The following is a 19,139-nucleotide window of genomic DNA, read 5'->3' as shown; positions in this document are numbered from 1 at the left end:
TTTATAATCAGAAAAGACAGTTCCTTATATTCCCTGGTCTTATCAGTGTATCCTTAGTGCCCCAAGAACACTGTCTTCTTTTAGAAATATTTTTATAATATTTTGTCCACATTTTATAAGGGTTATTTTATGGTCAAGCTGGTCACCTATAGATATAATTGTGCCCAAAGTCTATTAATGCTTCTTGTGTTTTCTTTTACACAAAAATTGTACAACCTAGAGAAAGTGAAAGATATATCCCAACTCTCACTTTGTAGGTTTGTTTAAAAAAATTTTTTTTATGTTTATTCATTTTTGAAAGACAGAGAGAGACAGAGCACAAGCCGGGGTGGGGCAGAGAGAGAGGGGGACACAGAATCTGAAGCAGGCTCCAGGCTCTGAGCTGTCAGCACAAAGACCGACGTGGGGCTCGAACTCACCAACGGTGAGATCATGACCTGAGCTGAAGCTGGACGCTCAACCGACTGAGCCACCCAGGCGCCCCTGTTTTAAATGACGTAGTTTACATTTGTTGAAGACCCTCTGTTAGAAACCACGTTATATCTTTTATGCATGTTTTCTAATTTTGACATCACAACCAACAAGAAGGTAGGTGCCACTCTCATTTCACATGTGAGGAACTGGAGACTCAGAGAGATTAAATTGTCTGCCTGGTGTTAACCAGCAAGTGATCACGAGGGATTTGAATTCTGGTCTGTCTGACCCCAAAGCCCACACTTTTAAAACTCTGCTACATTGCTTTTTAAAAAAGCGGGGGGGGTGGGGGGGGGGTGGGGGGAACTCTTGAAGATTAAATCTTGCATTTAATTAACTAGAATTTAAAACATTTCAGGCAATTGAATCAAAAACACATTGTTGCTTGGATGACTAAGAGAAGGCAATAGAGGATCTTCAAGTCATATCAGCTAAAACTTAGACTTTTCCTAATATCTCTGGTTTAATTGAAAAAAAAAAAAAATCCATCGCAGACTGTTTTGTAGCTAAAAGCTTCTTGTTTAGTCATTACTCAAATGTCCATTATATGCTCGTGGAGGCAGGACTGAGTCTTTCCCCTTCTCTGCCAGGGTGTTACTTGTGAAGTGCCTCTGTTTTCCGTCCTGTTCGGGACAGACCACGAGCAATGGCTGAGAATGTGTCTGGAAATGTGAGGTGTGTGCATCCGAGAGGCATCCACTTGTGTGCCCTCGAGGGGAGCCTGTGGAGCCAGCAAACCTTTCAGGGCCTGACACAGAGGACCAGGGCCATCACCAGCCGGAATTAGCACTTTGGTGGCATAGATACAAGGGAGATAAATGATTCTCACTTTGGTTTTGGGAGCTGTTTCCTCCACAGAAACGTCTGACAGAACAGCAAACAAAAGATCCGGTATCTTCCCCTCTAGAGTGTAGAAGGCTAAGCAAAGGTAGTCTGCAGCTGACCCAGCGTTTTCATTTGAGCAACGGATTGAAAGGATAATCTTTTTACCCAACCTTGCAAATAAATAAGCCAATCTGTTTAAAAAAAAAAAAAAAAAGTAAACATGAGTTTGAGTTCCTAACATGGAATCACCAGCGTTTCTCTACTGTATTTTCCCCCCATACATTCTTCACATTCTTACCCATGTGTGAATGGCTATTTGCCAAGCTTCTCGTCGTTGATGAGGAGAGAACTTGCATGCCTTGACAGCCTACCATGTACCAGAGGCAGTGCTTGGTGCCTTTGGTATGGCCTCTTCTAATCGCCACCACAATACTATAAAAGGTATTACTGTCTGGAAATAATTTTTTAGGGGTTCAGTAACCTCCCTGAAGTCACAGAATGAATAAGTGACAGAATCAAGGTTGGGACCCCCTTTCGTCTTGAAGGAAAGGAAGAGATTTTCCTCGGTCCAAGGTTCTTCTGGCTGAACTAAGAATTAAATTTACATGCGACAGACTAACAGGAGAAAAGCCTAAAGTTTTATTACGTGCGCATGGAGGCCCAATAATGAAATGGAGACCTCAAGAAATGACCAAGGCAGGCAGTTTTATACTCTCTAGACAAAGAGACAATAAATCTGCAAGGAGTTGGCAGGATGAAGAAAACTTAACTTTGGAAGCTTCAGTTAGTAAGGGATACTAAACAGAATTTGGGCTGAGGTGGCAAATTATTAAAGAGTAAAAAAGGTTGTTTATACAGCCTTCTTGGCTCTAAATTTCCCATCTCTGGTGACAAGGATGTCTCTATCTCTTGGTATGGGGAGGGCACCTCTCAAATGGGAGATTTATTTCCTGCTTTTCACGGGGACAGAGGAGGATCTGAGTGTCCTTCTTACACAGGCTGTCACTTGAGTGACTTTTATTTAAAATGATCAATACACTTATATACAAAGGAGTATTACTCGGCGATCAAAAAGAATGAAATCTTGCCATTTGCAACTACGTGGATGGAACTGGAGGGCATTATGCTAAGCTAAATTAGGGAAGGACAAATATCATATGACTTCACTCATATGAGGACTTTAAGACACAGAACAGATGAACACAGAGAAGGGAAGCAAAAATAATATAAGAACAGGGAGGGGGACAAAACATAAAAGACTCTTAAATATGGATAACAAACAGAGGGTTGCTGGAGGAGGTGTGGGAGGGGGGATGGGCTAAATGGGTAAGGGGCACTAAGGAATCTACTGAAATCATTGTTTCACTATATGCTAACTAATCTGGACGTAAATTAAAATAAATAAATAAATAAAGTTGAACTAAAAAAAATAAACTAAAATGATCAATATGCTGAAGTGGAATATTTTGGGGCAGCCTGCCCTTGGCCCCTACAGTGTCCAAAGATTATCTGTGTTCTGTTATGCTGTGCGTCAGGAGAGCGCTTTGGCTGTGGTTGAATCCCCACAGATGTTCAAGCAGATTCTCTAAGAAGCATTCACTGGCAATCCAGTCTTTGTCACAGTCTAAATGCTCTTGCAGAAATGGAGCCTTTTTTTATCCCAAGTATCTAGTGCAACTTTTGGCACACAGTAGGTACTCAATCCATATCTGCCAAATCAAAATTCAACCGCTCACACGGGCTTGACTTATTTCACAATGTTTCAGCGAGGTTCCCGGGTACATTTGAAAATCACGCCTGACTTTTACTTGGAAAACCATTGAGGTCTCAATTTTGATTTTTTATTTTATGATATAGACTATCCACAAGTGAAAAAGTGGCTTTATATTCGGACATAGGGAAGCATTAAGGAATTAATGAGATTCTGAATCCAATCTTAAATAAAAGGGACTTGAGAACAGTATGTAGATACAAGGTTGTTTCTGGGAAATAAGGGTGGTGTTTTTTGTTGTGTTTTTTTTTTTCCTTTCTCCTCTATTTCCAGATGGGTTTAGGGTACTCAGTCGTCCTGCATGAACTGTTCTATTGTTCTTGATGGCTTCCGGTCCTGAAATGCGAGACCATATTTTTCATAAGTAATTATTGAATTAAGTCTGCTATGTCTTTACCTCATTCTCACTCATATATGAGTTTGACAAATGTGAAACAGAAAAATATCAGGAGTCAGGGGAAGTGTAGAACTGACCGGTGATAGAGAGCCCTCTTTCCCAAACTTGGGATTAACTGCCAAGTGATACTTTCATGGACATGGCTACTTCTGCAGCCCCAAATAGAGTGGGTCACATGGAGACCATGTATCTGTACCTGTGTGTCTTTTTCCCCTCGAAAATTTCCCATCTTGAGCAGTGGACCTTTTCTGTTGAATCTGATTGGTTGGCTAGTAATATGCTCCCTGGTGAGAATCAGCATATTTTCATACGTTGATGTTTTTAAGAAATTATCTTTATTTTTAATTATTCATTGAGACATGCCAATGGATACTTAGGTCACATTTTGGGCAAAACTCACAAGGTTTTTTTTTTTTTTTCCCCCAAATCTCACATGTGTACACAAAACAACACAAGTTTTAGGGTTTGCTTAAAAGAACAAAGCATTAGAAATACAGTGAGACACAAGCTCATAATCAAATTCACATCAGTGAGCAGATCTGATTTAACATGAGAAGATTACAAGACAAATCTGTGTTTTGTAGGAAGCACTATCTGAAGACAGTGTTGCAGGACATAGTCCAAATGCCTTTGTGGGAAGCCTTAAGCAAGTAGAAACAGAGCAGGATTTTTACTCAGCCTAGAGGGAGTTATGGGTAGGTCAGGGCTTCATGAACAGGATTCTGCCTATTCACGAATGCTGTTAAAGGAGAAGCAGGCTTTGACGATCAGGCCTGGCAGTGATATATATTCTCTCTTTCTTAATTTGATCTTTACTTTACTTACTAAAAATAGCCCTTTGATTCCTTTCCTCTCATGTAATGACAGAATTAAACTCGGTAAGTCAACTATTGATGGTCCGTGGACCAGAAGAAGAATATAAATTTAAAATCCATGGATGATCCAACAGCTGTGTCTTAACTAGTAATTGAACTCCTCCTATTGAAAGAGAGCCACTAGTAGGCAAGAAAAAAGTTTTCACATTCTTTTTTTTTTTTTTTTTTTTTTTTTTTTGCCAGCACATGAGGAACTCAAGAAAACTCCAGATGGTTGAGAGAAGGACAAAAATGCATCTAGTTTATGCATAATGTCTCGTTTTACTTCAAATTTTTGTTGTACGAGTAGCTGCTTCATAGACGTAACTGTTGGGTATTTGGTAGTTTTCTCTGTGAGCTCTTCTTCAAGACCTAATAGTGACATAGACACTTTTGTCCTATAAACGTGGAACTACTAAAAATGCCTCCAATCTTATTTATTTAAGTTACAATATAAATATAATTTACACAAAGTCCATTTCCTAAACCCAAGATAGAGGCCCCAGTAGCTAAATAGTGTCTTTTTTCTTTACTGTATCATCCTCGACAATTGCTTTCCTTCACTTGATCTCCTGAACGTTAAACACAGACCACTCAGAAGCCCTCTCTGCACCATCAAACCAAAGTAAGAGAGATTTGGAAGCAGGAATACATTCAACATTTTCTCTTTTGGGGCCTCACCAAGCTGAGAGCTTCAGAGGATTAAAGCAACAAAGAATCATGTGTCAGTTCATAGTTATTATGGAAAGAAAAAAAAAGTTGGTGTTAAGATTTCACAACTTCTCTCTTACCCATATCAACAATTTCAACTTATCACCCACCCATTTCATGAGGTTTTCACACTTTCTTTAGTACCATCTGACAATCTCTCTTACTTTAATGAAAATATAACCAACTCTCCAAAATTTCCCTTAAACCTTAACTCTGCACACTTCAGTCTCGCTACAGAAACGTATTACAAGCCAGTCAAGTTTCTAACATTTCATGGGTATGTTAGGAGGAAAAAAAACCCCACGACAGTTGCACGTAGGAAATGAGAGCTGTCATTTTGTAGTTTGCCAAACAGCTTGATAGTGGCAGAAATGATCATAATACTGTCCTCCCACTTCAACATGATTTAAGGTAAGAAGAAACGGACATGCCAATTTTCATCTAACGTTAGTTATGCTCGAACTTCTAAGGAAAAGGTTGAATGCACAGAGTTTAGCCACTAGAGGAGGATGCTGTAGCAAACTGGTTTTCTGGCCAAGTGTCTGGAGAAAAACTGCCAACAAAATGCCAAGGTGACTCCGTTCGCTAGAACTGCAATTAACCACAATGACCTGCCGGAAAGAGAAATTCGGTCAGAAAACCGAAATCGTTTTCTTTACTTAGATAATGTTAACTTCAGCTAAACAGTTAGGTAGTTGCTCACATGAAATTAAGGAAAAAGAAAAATCCAGTTACTATTAACACCAAAGAAATGCACGCCAACCATAAACCAAAGGTGCTTTGGTACTTTAGCCATGACAGACAAGAGTGTGGTGGGAGAGCAGGAAGTTCCCTGATGATTAGGTGACAGGGTCATAGAAGGTTTGCGAGACCTGCCATGTCTCCTGCAAGGCTGACACACCGCCAAGGTCCAAGATAAGAGTCACATAAACGCAAGCTAATCAGCTGGCTTGTTAAAACAGAGTGTGCAACATCGCTGTGTTGAAAAGTGACTTCAGGCTTGTTGAAACGTCTCATTAAGCTGAGGAAACGGTGCCTGGTGCCATAGATTAAACACTATGGTCTCAAGCGGAATGCATGTGAAGTTTCCAAAATATTTCCTCAAAGACTTTATTCAGTTTTGGTTTGTGACCTTAGCCGGAAAGCAGAAAGATGGACATGGGAAGGCAGTTCGGAGGGATGTCTGTGAGGATTTACGTTGGGCAGCTTTCAGAAGATGAAAGACGTTTAAAGTTAAGGCCTTTATCTGCAAACAATCGTATATTAATAAACTCTATATCCTATTTACACACGCATTCTCTTGTATTAAAACTAACAGTATTCTGTTCACAGTGCCATTGTTTATACAGGTAGCAATCCCATAATACTCATGTATTTTGGCATGGGAATCAGTAGCGCTTGGTATTTACAGAAAATGTACATGTGTGCATATAAACGTGTCACTGAATCTGAGTTATTGATAAAAGACAGATTGGCTAATGGTGCAAAGGAATGAACTGTAAGCACCTTCACCTCGGAAGGGATGGGAAACGTGGTTTCTTACATGGAGGAGATGCCGAAGCTCTGACCCAAAGTGGCATAAAGTCAGTAACAAAAAACTATGAACCCCCTGTTCAAGTTTGGGTACACTGAGTAATCTTTTAGTCCAAAGTTTTAGATCCATTGTCTAGTGCATCAAATAGAAAAGTTAAAAAGATTTATTATTATTTTTATCATAAGAATTATTATTAAAATAGAAGGTACTTTCTCTCACGCTCTGGTTTGTGCGCTCGCACCCAAGACCCATCTCCTTGGAGCTCCAAAGATGCTGGTGTTTTTGTCATGCAGATCAGCAGTCAGATGGCTAACACTAAAATGCTCTGGCCTTAGCGACGGTCACCTGTCACAGTGGGACCCAGGGCCCGAGGGGAACATGGCAGAAGCACCTCTTTCTGACTCCCCAGTCTTCTCCTGGAGGGGCAGGCCTGCCCCTCATCAGCTCCCACGTTCCTAAATGGAGTTGCTTTATTTCGGCAGCTAGTGCTGAGATGACGGATGGCTTCTGTACACTCGAAAAGAGGAGAGGAGGCAGGAAAATAGAGGAGGGTAGCATTCCAAAGAGCCCCAGGACGGCAGCCACGAGGTGGCTGGGCTTATTGGCAGGAACCCCCTCAGAGCTTTCACCCTGTCAGGAGGCCTCTGCTCAAGGAGGTTCTCCTTCTCCGTGTGCAGAGCAGGGGCAGGCTGGCTGGGACTACGGGGCGTTGCCTTTGGTCACAGTCTGCTCCTCATTCTCGGTCCCTTGGCCTGCATGGTCGGGGCTGCCCCCGCCACCACTGCTGCTTCTGTGCTGCGTGGGCAACAGACTCTTCCACTGGGCTTTGTTGTGTGAGAGGTGGCTTAGCATGTTCTCCGACAGGGTGCTGTTTCCAGTGAAACGGGCCCATTCCCGGAAAAGCGGCTCCACGATGTAGGTCATGAAACCTAGAACAGGCGAGGCCAAGCTCAGCTCCATAAAGGCGGTAAAACCCACGTCTTCTCCCTCCCGGACCCAGTCGGGACCCCACTCTGTCTGTGACCCAGAGAAGTGAAGGCAAAAAAAGATGAGATGGCCCCTATCCTCAGTTTAGGAGCACCAGATACGTCACCTTGGGCTCGTTTCTTAACCTCTCGGGCCTCAGTTTCCTCATTTATAAAAAGGAGCTAGGAAGAGTGCCAAACCCACAGGGTTGTTATGACAATGAAATAACAACACAGGTGAGAGGCTTAGAAAGTTCCTGGTGCACAGTAAATCCTCAATAAATATTGGCTATTATTATTTGCTGAGGGAGAAAGACATATAAGGAGAAAGGTAGGAAAAAGTCTGTGTTGGAGCTAAGGAGGGAGGGTGGGGGAGGGGAGGAAAGGGCAAATGATACCACATCATTGATTTAGACCATCTGAAGAATTCATATGTTTACTCTGTAGGATATTTTTTCAAGAGTATTGATTTATAGTTTTGTCTTACTATCAATTATGTTAACCACTAAATGTAGGTAAATAGAAGTTCATTCATCTTCAATATGCACATAAAATCCCTACTTCAATGACCAGATAAAATTGGTTGATATTAGATATCTCTATTCTCTTAATTAGTTTAGACTCGTTGCTTTCTAATCATGTTTCAATGTTAGTGCGCTTTCCATATTAAACATGATTTATTAAAGCAGAGAAGGACTTTCAGTCTAGGCTGGAGTTATTGGAATCATCACAAACTTGGACATATTTAGGTCTTATTGTATGTTCTTGAAATATAGGTGTGGGGAGAAAAGGCAAGTGTTTTTCAGCATAACAAACTTTCCAACAACTGAGCCCGAATGTTTACAAGGGCATAAATTATAAAGGCTTGACTTGATCTTTTTATTGAACAAACAGCAGATACTTGGCCTTTGAGGATGCTATAGAGACGGAAAAAGGATGCAGAAATGCAAAATATTATTTTACACTTCTGCATTATCTCATCTTAAATATGATTTAAATATTATGAAATCATTTTAGATAATCCAAGTTTAAGCGAGTGACTTCTGTAGTTTGATATGGTATATAGGGAGTCAGCAAGTAAGGATTTCCTTCTTAAATTTTCTTGTTTCCTATTCCTGAATTTTCTTCATTTTCTTCACAACATCTATATTTAATTTCTATTATCTTCCACCTTAAGAGAGATTAGATATTAAAGATAGTTCACAAAATTATGTTATTCTAAAGTTTAAAGTGTGAATATTTATAAAATTTACCTTAATATAAAAAAGCTACAAATCTAACATTTAAAAATCTGGTACTTCAACATCGACTCATTTTCTTCCTGAAGTTACTTTGAAATTATACCTCTGGATTTCTACTTGTCCAATATAAAGACCTTTCCTAGTAGATAGGAGAGCCATTTTGAAGCCTGAATAGACACCAGGGGGCAGTTTTCCAAATGAAAGATGGCTTCTGCACGATTAGATTTGGGAACCTGTTCTACCTGTTCCCAGTGCATTGTGCTAACCTTTCTCTTCTATGCAAGCGATGGGCTGACTTTGCCTGGATTTTGTCCTCCTGGTGGGTTGGAATTGGGGGAAGCGAGAAATGATGGCCTCAGAGTAAATAGGGATTGCAGGCAAGCCTCTTTCTCTTCCTCCTTCTATAGATTTCACCAATTAGATATTCATTTGATTTAATATCTTCTTTTTAAAAAATGCAGAATTTGATGGAGAGAGAGAAAGAGATTTTTAACCCCACTTCCTCTTGGGTTGATATGAATTACTTAAACAGAAAATCAGATCTAAACCTGAGATGGCACTCAGGAGATTCTCACTGTGGAGGGGACAGTTTCAGTCCCAGGGAGAATCAGGACAGAGGAAAGAGCTGCATTACTTAGGACCTGCTGGCAAAATCCTCGTCTGGGGGGGCTGAAGCCTAGAGCTCCCATTAGGCTCTATTTGGATTTTTCCAGTTTAGCCTCGTCTATCCCTTCACACCACACCTCCCAACACTGACCCTACAGAGCTGGGAGGTGTGGAACGGAGACAGAGAAAGATTTACGTAGGGAGGGTTGTTTTATAATTACCTTCTCTTTCTCTTTATTATTGGTGTGCTAATGTAGCATCCAGGAGATTTTCCTATTCAGCCAATCCCCACCCCATTTTAAAAACAGGTATCTATGGTAACCACATTTTCCTGTGCTGAAAACCAGGACATAGGATCTGACAAAATAAGTGTGTTCTCATGACAACAACAGGGTAGAGTCTCTAAAATCAGGTCTGTCTTGCAAATCCAGGTTGTGTGCTTAACAATGTGAATGCTTTTCACAAAATGTCTTTAACAGGAGCCTGGCAAATTTCTTTCTAGCCAGAGCTTAACAAACGAGGCCGTGGGGTTAGGATTTTGGACAGGGTCTGCTCCTTGCAGATCACATCTGCAAAACCTCCATAATTAAAGCAACCGGAGGAGACTATCTGATCCAAGGGGACCAAGGCTGCGTTTCTGTTGATGCTGATCCCCTCCCCCACTGCCCCAGCAACTCTGTAGCTATGTTATCACCCTGGATTCTTCCCGGGTTTTGTTTTTTATAATGCTCCCACCCTTTCCTTTTTTGGGTGGAAGAATCAATTTAATTGTAAAAACACCATGACAATACTAAGGGCAATTTAGATAAAAAAACGGCTCACCAATAATCCCAAAATTTCAACATATCTATTTTAATATTTGCATATGTCATTCAAATCTTCGTAACCAGATTAATTCGGTTTCTATTTCCTGAAGATGACTTTATGACTCTGTCGTGGATTAGACTTGACTCTTAGTGATTATAGGCATATCATCACTTGGCTAACTTGCTCTGGCTTTCTTAATTTTCAGCTTGTTTTTCCTGATGCCCCATTCCCTTCCAAGTAGAGGCTTTAAGCCTCAAGCCTTGCAGAGGTCTGCAGCACTGTGAATACATTAAGTTTTCTGAGGTCTGTGGGAACTGGCGAAAAACAAGGACTCGTGCATGTGAGGGCTGTAGTTTATGGGTAAAATTTAAAGCGCTGAGTTTGGTTTTAAATGGAAGGAACTTCCAGGAAAAGATTTGCTTTGAATGTAGGTGGAATTGGTGGAGAGCTTTAAGAGCTGATAGAAATTCTTACTGGATCAAAAATATTTCCTATGTGCCTAAGATTTCCACAGTTTGACTTGTGTAATGATCTGATGCATAACTTAGAGTAATGATTATTTTAGATGCATTAGCATCACAATTTAACAGTTTACGGCAATTGGCACTTGAGAATAAGACTGAAAATACGTTTTGGAAGTGGGGAGTCAAGAAGCATGGGACCCGGGGCCACAAGGGATGGCATAGCTCACAGAGCATGGGCTCTTGGGATTGCAAAGGGGGTGAAGGGTAGTGAGCCAGACTGGAAGCGTCCTAAAGGTTGATCCTGCCGGCTTTCTACTCTTCAAGTCCCAGAGAGAGTATGAACTAACCTGCTCTTCAGCAGCCAATAGATGGATGATGCTTATTAGTTTCCTTCTACGCTATTTGGTTTTGATTTGATTTTGAACTACAAAGTTAATACAGGCTAGTTAAGGGTCTATAACAAAGCCGTTACCCTGTTTTTCATAATTTTTCCATTGGTAATTACCTAGTAGATTAGTCATGATTAGAGTGTTTATTTGGATTCGGCTCTTCATTAAACCTCCAGTTTGGATCTTTCAAAAGCTGTGGGTAGATCTTCTTTTCTTTGTGACTTGGCAGAGATGCCAAAAGTATTCGTTTAAAATTAAAACTGAATTCAACTCACCAATTTGTATACTAGGAATTGAATCTTTCTGTTGATTACATAGTGGACTGATTTCCAGTTCAAATTTCTGTTCAAGGTCACCTAAGAAGAAAGAAGAAGAAATATTGGTAATCTAGAATTTGTAAAAAAAAATGAGTTGCTACTTTTAACCCTCTAGGTCAAAGAAGTTATTCTGAGAATTACCATTCACTGCTTTGTTCTCATCAGGAACCGCTCCCCCCCCCACTTGCCCTGTCTTGCTCTCGTAGTTTCCATGAAAAGTTAAAATATCAGAGCGTCAATGACCATTTACAATAGGTTCCTTGTAAATAGGTACGCTCTGGGACTAGAATAAACTTTGACCAAGATATACAAAAACAAGGATACAAGTAATGAGCAATTTCCTACATGAAATGGAAGTTCTGGCTTTAAGTAACAGGTTAAGAGAACAGATTTTATGCTGCCCCTGCCTTTCACTCTGCCTGACCCTAGTCTGATTTCCTCTGAACCACCAGGAATAGTAAGTAGGTAGGAGACAGAGAAGAGGGACTAGAAAATCTCATTTGAGGAACATCCTGGTCTGTAGTTACAAAGTTAATCAGAAATAAAGATTTTTTTTTTTTATTTAAATTCGTGTTAGTTAAAATATAGGGTTGGGGCGCCTGGGTGGCTCAGTCAGTTAAGCATCCGACTTCGGCTCAGGTCATGATCTCACAGTTCATGGGTTCGAGCCCCGCGTCAGGCTCTGTGCTGACAGCTCAGAGCCTAGAGCCTGCTTCACATTCTGTGTCTCCCTCTCTCTCTGCCCCTTCCCTGCTCATGCTGTGTCTCTCTGTCTCAAAAGTAAATAAACATTAAAAAATTAAAAAAAAAAAAAATATAGGGTAGTGTTGGTTTCAAGAGTCGATTTTATTTTTAGTTATTTAAAAAAATTTTTTAATGTTTATTTTTGAGAGAGAGACAGAGAGAGACAGAGTTGAGTGGGGGAGAAGCAGAGAGAGTGGGAGACAGAATCTGAAGTAGGCTCCAGGATCTGAGGTGTCAGCAGAGAGTCTGATGCGGGGCTCGAACTCATGAAATGTGAGATCATGACCTGAACTGAAGTCGAACACTTAACTTATTGAGCCATCCAGGTACCCCAGGAGTAGATTTTAGTTATTCATCACTTACATACAACACTGGTGCTCATCCCAACAAGTGCCCTCCTTAATGCCCATCACCCATTCAGCCCATCCCCTCCTCCGCCTCCCCTCCAGCAACCCTCAGTTTGTTCTCTATATTTAAGAGTCTCTTATGGTTTGTCTCCCTCTCTGCTTTTATCTTATTTTATTTTTCCTTTATATGTTCATCTGTTTCATTTCTTAAAAGTTTCTTATCTTTTATTCTGATTTAGTTTCACCTAATGGAACTAAGCTTTAAAAAAGTATAAAAATCAGACAAGTATTTCTTTTTAATGCCTTTGTCAGCTAGAAGACCAAAGAAGAAATGTACCATGTAAAGCTTTATCAGAATACTTTATCAGTCCTGCAGGGGATGAAAAATTATGGGTAATTTTTGCGTTGGGAAAACAGTCTGGTTAATCAGTAGAGAAGCTATAGTCCTCAGAAACATTAGCTGAGTTCACAGCTGTGAATGTACACCTCTAAACCACAGGCAATATAAATGTAACATTTATATCATGCTTACTATGTGCCAGGCACTATGCTAAGCGTTTTACATATGTTAATTTAAACCTCATTACAACTTCATTATAATGCCCACTTTACAGGTGAGGAAATTGAGATGAAAGGAAGTATTTTCACTCAAGTCATATTGCTAGTAAAAGGGGGATTTCAACCTACGAAGTCTGCACCCAATGTGTCTGCACTTAACCGTTGAGCTAGAACTTAAAAGATGCCACACATTTGTCACTTGTTCTAAGATTGTAGCCATGCCTCCCATGGTCCCCTGAGGCCTGGTTATTCTCAAGACTGATGTGAGGAAATCACATGGCTTAACCTGAGGAATTCAGGGAAGTGAGATGATAATAGTCTTCTGAGGACAGAGCAGGACGCCATTTAATATTAAAATGAGTTCTAATATTAAAATGGGTTCTACTCCTTTCCTCCATAATTCTGTTAATTATGATTTTTCAGTCAAGCTTGACATTTTAGAGGAACCTTCTTTGATTTCTCCCTTCCATTCTCTCTCCATATTGAGGCGTCAAATCCTGTTTATTCCTTTCTTGGAGTATCTTTTTTCCCTACTTATACTCTGCCCGACTCCAGTCTGACTTATTAATAACTCATTTTTGGCCCCTGGTGTACAGGGGCCTCCACAAATCCTCACATTCTCATTTTCTGTGGATCCAAGTTGTTCTGTGAAGCAGGTCCCCTTTTCAGGGCCTTTGTCCATTTCCACCCCTCCTTATGTAGACCAGCAGTGCCCAAAAGGACTTTCTGTAATGACAGAAATGTTCTCTGCACTGCCCACTACAGTTACTTTTTTTGCAATTTGATCAATAAAACTAAGAACTAAAATTTGAATTTAATTGTTGAATTAATTTAAAATTTTCTAATCACAAGTGCTTCATGAGTACCCTGTTGGAAAATACAGGACCCTATGCATCCTTCGGTACCCAGTTCAGATTCTGCCTTCCTGAGAACCAGATCTTCTCCCGTGACCTCCACCATTAGAGATCACCCAATTAGATCATTTATTCATTAACTTATTCAACATGTACTTATAAAGCACTGTGTATTTTAGATTCTTTGTTCATCAATGTAGAGAATACAAAGGGGAAATTGCATAACTTCGCTCTTTAAGGACATTTACTTCCTAGTTTTTCGAGGTTATTAAACATTAACTATAATTCTTGTGTCCTTCGTGACTGCCTCAATGGGGCTTTGTAGAGAGGGAAAGTAACAGTTTTGCTAAGGTTTACACAAGGCTGGAAGCAGATATTCAATACAAACTTCTGGGAATCGTGGTGGATTGAGACGATATCAATTCATAGCTACAAAAGGACAGAGATTCCACTTCCTTGAAACATTGAGAGGAGGGGGTCGAATGATGTATAGAATCCTAATCTCTGCTCTCAGAATTTAATGCTGTTTTCCTAATTCATGGGATTTTCATCTTCTTTTCTGCTATCTCCTCAACCTTGATTTTAAAGGTTTTCCTTTGCTCAACATCAAGAACCATTAAAGATAGTTTGGCCAAGACTATGAGCAATCTGTGGAAACCCAAATCCTAAACTGAGAGCCAGAATCAGATTAATTAAAATGATGTGAATCATGCTTATAGGATTACAAAAATTAATTCAGTATGGAGGGTAGGCAGTTTGGATGACCAGAGAGTCTGGTCTTTCTCCTTCTAAACAGACAGAACTTCTGCTCAACCATAATGCTATTAAATAAGAAGGACCCGACATACCCTCTCTGTATTCCTTTCTCTGCCTGACATGCCAGAGCAAAGTGCATGGTAGCTCACCTTTCGTGGTTAGAGTTACAAATGTTCTAGTTTGTTCCATCTTACAATGCTGCACGTGCATGTATTATTAGGGCAACACCTGGTTTTGGTGAGATCTTATGGATTACCTTCCTTTGATCCACGTAGTTAGTAACTTCACCACGTAGTTAGTAACTTCAATACACCCATTCCATGGGCCTTATTTTTGGCACAAGTGACATGGCCTGTTTCTCAAGTTGCTTATAATCCAAATAGGATGCAAGATAAGCAAATGAAAGGGTTAAACTGCCGCAGTGCCAACTGCATGGCTGAGTCAAAACCAAAGGGACACAGTAGAATCTCTTTCCTGTCCCATTGTTTGATTTCCAAACATGAAGATCTTAGCCCTTCTCTCATGTTGCCATTTCAGTATTTTCTATATCATAAAGGAAATACTTATCTAATCTAAACCTCCTGCTCCAATTTCATCATATTTCCTTTGTTTTCTCTCAGAGGAGATTTTATATCATAGGCAACTTGAACTGATCTTCTGACTTCTAACCCCTCACGCTCAATTGAAATGAAATTACATAGGGTTGTGGGCACTTCACGAGCGCTTTTTCTCTGAGTGAAAGAGACAGTGGCCAGAGCCTTCTGGCCCCACATGAACCCAATCCCTTTTGCTTTGTCTTGTGTCTTTGGGACCATCTCAATGTCCCTGACACATCTTTTGATGGAAGCTTCTCCAAAAGACTCACCGTTGCTACTTGACCTCCCCACGGAGCTGGTATGTGGGACACTTCAGGCTTCGTTTGTTCTCAGCCTCTCAAACCCGATCCTGTCACTAACATCAGGGCACTGCTGTACCTGAACAAACATCCTGAGCACTGAAACCAGGTCTGAAGAAATAAGGCTGGGTTTAAAGGCCGATATGCCACCCAGTGTCAAGATCCTGTTGGCTAATTCATTGCCTTATTTCTGAATGAGGTTAATGTCTTAAAACTTATACTCTAACTCGGGGCCATTTCTCTTCTCACTGAATATGTTTGAGAGGATGAGTTCAATTCTTGGTCAGCTGTGCTCTGTTTCATTAACTTTATTTAAGAAAGACAGGGGAAGGACTAGAGACAGAGTCTAAGTCCCGTCAGAGTAGAAAACATTGACCCCAAATGGCATTTAGCCTTTAGGCTGTGCTAAACTCATTAAAATGAAGGTCAGAGTAAAAATCAAGCTGTCCCTTACATTCTCATATCCACAGAGGAAAGTCATTAAAAAATTACACACATACACACACACCCACATTTATCTCCCACTTTTGCTCATTTTTATCACCTCTCTTTACTACCTGTTTGCACATAGTAAGACATTGTTATTTATTTTTAAGTTATTTCCAAAAAAGGTCTGGATGGTTTGCAAGAGAGTGGAAGAGAAAGGTTACGATAATAAGAGTTGATGAAAGAACAAATGTCATGATAGATTAGCCATTTCCTGTTTTATTAGGATAAATGCCTAAAAGGAAGAGGGGCACTGAAAACTCAGCTGTCAGATCAGTACTAACCTTGCCTGTAGAATTCTTCACAGACCCTTTCACTCCATTGCTTGCTCATCTCCCAAATTCTACAAGGATTGCAAATGTCAGCACACTTCAAGGCGATCTGAGAAATGACAGGGCAGGGAGAGATGGTCAGAGGATGATCCTTCAGCAGCAAATGTATCCGAAGCCCAAGGGGCTGTCCGACCCGCCAGTGTGCCTCAGGTACCAAGCCCGTGTTTACAGAGTGCCTCTTCAGGAAACAGCACTTACTCACCGCCGCACAAAACCTTCATTCAGAATTCCCACTTTATAGCTATGAGAAGGAGAGAAGAGCCACCGTCCAAGGACACGGAGCTTCCTGGAGGAGGCTTGGGGTGGGTAGGCCAAGGAAAGCCATGGCCTGGCTCCTTCTACTGCCCCACCCTTCATGGGCAAGGAAGCCGCAGGGGCCCGGTCAGGCTCAAGTGAGATCATTTGGACCTCATTCTCACAGTGGCCACATTGACAGACTCCATGTATCGCTTCAATTTATTTGCCCTCCTGTGCCCGTGTCTGTGTGTAAGCAAGCTCAAACTGCAGTCCAGGGAGCTAAGTCCTATCAAACCTTGGAGTGTGTTGTTTGCAAAGCTAACTCAAAGCTTACCGCACACTGGTCTGGATCGGGGAGGCCAGCTTTTGTCAATAATGCTGACCCTAAGAGGGTTACCATGAATTCCCAGAAAAGTAGATTCTCACCCTTCCCCACCAACCACCGAGATGGGCTCCTGGTAGCGTGCCCTGCCCACCAGCAGTGCCCATTTGTTTTGATCTAGTTCCTTGGCATCACAGAATCACTGGCATCTGGGAAAGCCCCAATCATATTAACTTACAAATTTGATTGTTCCTTTATTTTCTGGTTAATGGGGAAGCCAGTAACTACTAGAGTAGGAAAGGGGTAGAAGCGTCCTCCAGGTTCTGCCCTTTGGGAATTCATTTACAATTCATTTGCGTCAGCAAGCTTTCCCTTTGAAATGCAAATTTTCAGGCCAAATCTTTCAGCAACTCCCAACTTGGCTGGAGTCAGGAAAACCAGATACCTGGTTGATCGTTGTGACACTCCGGGAATAGAAAGACTAGTTTGGAAAAAAAGGAGGGAGACGTAGTTCTACAGCTGGGAAGGAGGTATTTCCTGGGAAGGATGGGGCACTTTGGACAGCTGCAGGGGGCATCATGAAAGCATGGGACAAAAAAACACTATTCTGTTCAGTCTGCAAGGCGCGGTTCAGTTTCCCTGGTCAAAGTTGGTCTATGTACGTGAATCCAGGGTCCTTCCATCCAGTCTTTTGTGGCAGGAGGAAAGAAGGAAGACGAGAGAAAACGGAAGATCAAGAAAATGGCTGTGGTTTGGACACCAGGTCAGACTTCCAGTTCTGAGGTCCGTTTGTCCTCTTTTTCTCCTGCCACAAATGGCTTCTTGCCGTGGAAAGAAGCCAAAAGCACTGGGCCTGATACGATTCGGTTCATTCAATTAACCTTAACATAGTTTATTTATTGATGTCTAAAAATGGCAAGACTAGGTACACATGTTTGTGAGAATATGAGTTTAGCTAGTAACAGGAAGTAAAGCAGGGTTTGATTAAATAGGTTTTATATGAAGGAACGGCTACTCGTTTTTCAGTTTTTGTTTGTGCCATAGTTAACATAATGTATCTTTGTGTTACAGAAACAGTATTTCTAAATCTCGCAGGTATGACCGTGGTCAATTTTACATCAAGCCACAAAATGTTGTAGATTCTTACTACATACAATTCCCCAGCAGGGCTACTCTGTGGGGTACCAGTTACCAGATAAGGAAAAGTGAGATATTATCAACTTACTGACATGAAACCCAGATTTCGCTTGCTTGGAAACCGCTTAAAAATTTCATGTGTCTCAGAGCTTTCAATTAAGTAGGTCACCGCTCTAACTTCTACCCTGGGGGATACTCCATCTCACATGTACTAAAATTATCGATCATGTCCCCAAGTGCTTTTACTCAGCAAGGATAAGGGCCTTTATTGTTGTTGTTGTTGTTGTTTACCTGAAGCATAAAGTGCCTGTCGTGTACATCCTCCAGTCTTAAATCTTCATTGTGGAGGTGAGCTTTCAACCTGGTCAAAAATTCATTCTGTCTATTGATGTCTGTTGCCAAGATCAAGGAGCCCAGCTGCTGTTCAATATCCTGTCTGCATCCACAAGAGGGAAAGAGAAAACACACACACGAAGCAAATACTTTTGAGGTAGGTGATTGATTCTGTCACCATCAGGTGGTTTAGAATCTCATTTCTGCCTTTGATTCTGTTTGTTACTCAAAGTCAAGTCCCTCCGAGCCCAAGGGCCAGTCTGTCCTCCACCACCACTTCTGTCTTTGGTCAGGAGCTATGCTAGTAACTGTAGAGAGTGATTGAAATCGCGAGTGAACAAAGTTGTGGTAGTTTACACGTTGCCGTGGTAACTGTGCGTCTAAAAACTGCATGCATGCCTTAAGTAGGACACAAAAAGACTGACAGAATCACAGAAGTTTAGGTTGTGCTTTTAAAGAGCTGAAGCCAGCTCAAACATTCAGATTTGCATGGAGAGAGAAAGGGCATGATAATTAGTAATAATAAGGAAGACAATAATAATGGCTGATACTACATGGTATGGAAAGATCCATCAATTGAACAAAACAGACTGGAGAAAGTTACTGGAACTTCAGAAAGAATAATAGGTAGTTAAGACACTTAAAAACCAACGGGCAAGCAATATGTTAGTCGACAAATGGTATGTAAGGAAAATGAGACATTTTGGAAACATAAGCGAGTTAAAGCTTTACCTCACACATAGAAAGTAATCAATGGAAGACAAGACCCATAGCAATTTTAAA

General features: G+C 40.9%; 1 protein-coding gene across 3 annotated transcripts in view; it reads right to left on the bottom strand.

The window, feature by feature from the left end:
- Positions 1–3,783: 3,783 nt before the first annotated feature.
- Positions 3,784–19,139, bottom strand: part of PDE7B (phosphodiesterase 7B) — a 314,218-nt gene continuing 298,862 nt past the window's right edge. For all 3 annotated transcript variants that reach the window (XM_060616743.3, XM_060616742.3, XM_060616746.3), the window contains 4 exons: positions 18,315–18,459; positions 16,280–16,376; positions 11,314–11,394; positions 3,784–7,495 (listed from right to left, as the gene is read on the bottom strand). In XM_060616743.3, coding sequence (XP_060472726.1) covers positions 7,266–7,495; positions 11,314–11,394; positions 16,280–16,376; positions 18,315–18,459 — 553 coding nt within the window. In that variant the 3' untranslated portion in view covers positions 3,784–7,265. The remainder of the gene's footprint in view (positions 7,496–11,313; positions 11,395–16,279; positions 16,377–18,314; positions 18,460–19,139) is intronic.

The sequence above is a fragment of the Panthera onca genome, chromosome B2, assembly GCF_046562875.1.
Source record: "Panthera onca isolate mPanOnc1 chromosome B2, mPanOnc1 haplotype 2, whole genome shotgun sequence".
Classification (NCBI taxonomy): Eukaryota; Metazoa; Chordata; class Mammalia; order Carnivora; family Felidae; genus Panthera; species Panthera onca.
This window is presented reverse-complemented; position numbering and strand designations above follow the sequence as displayed.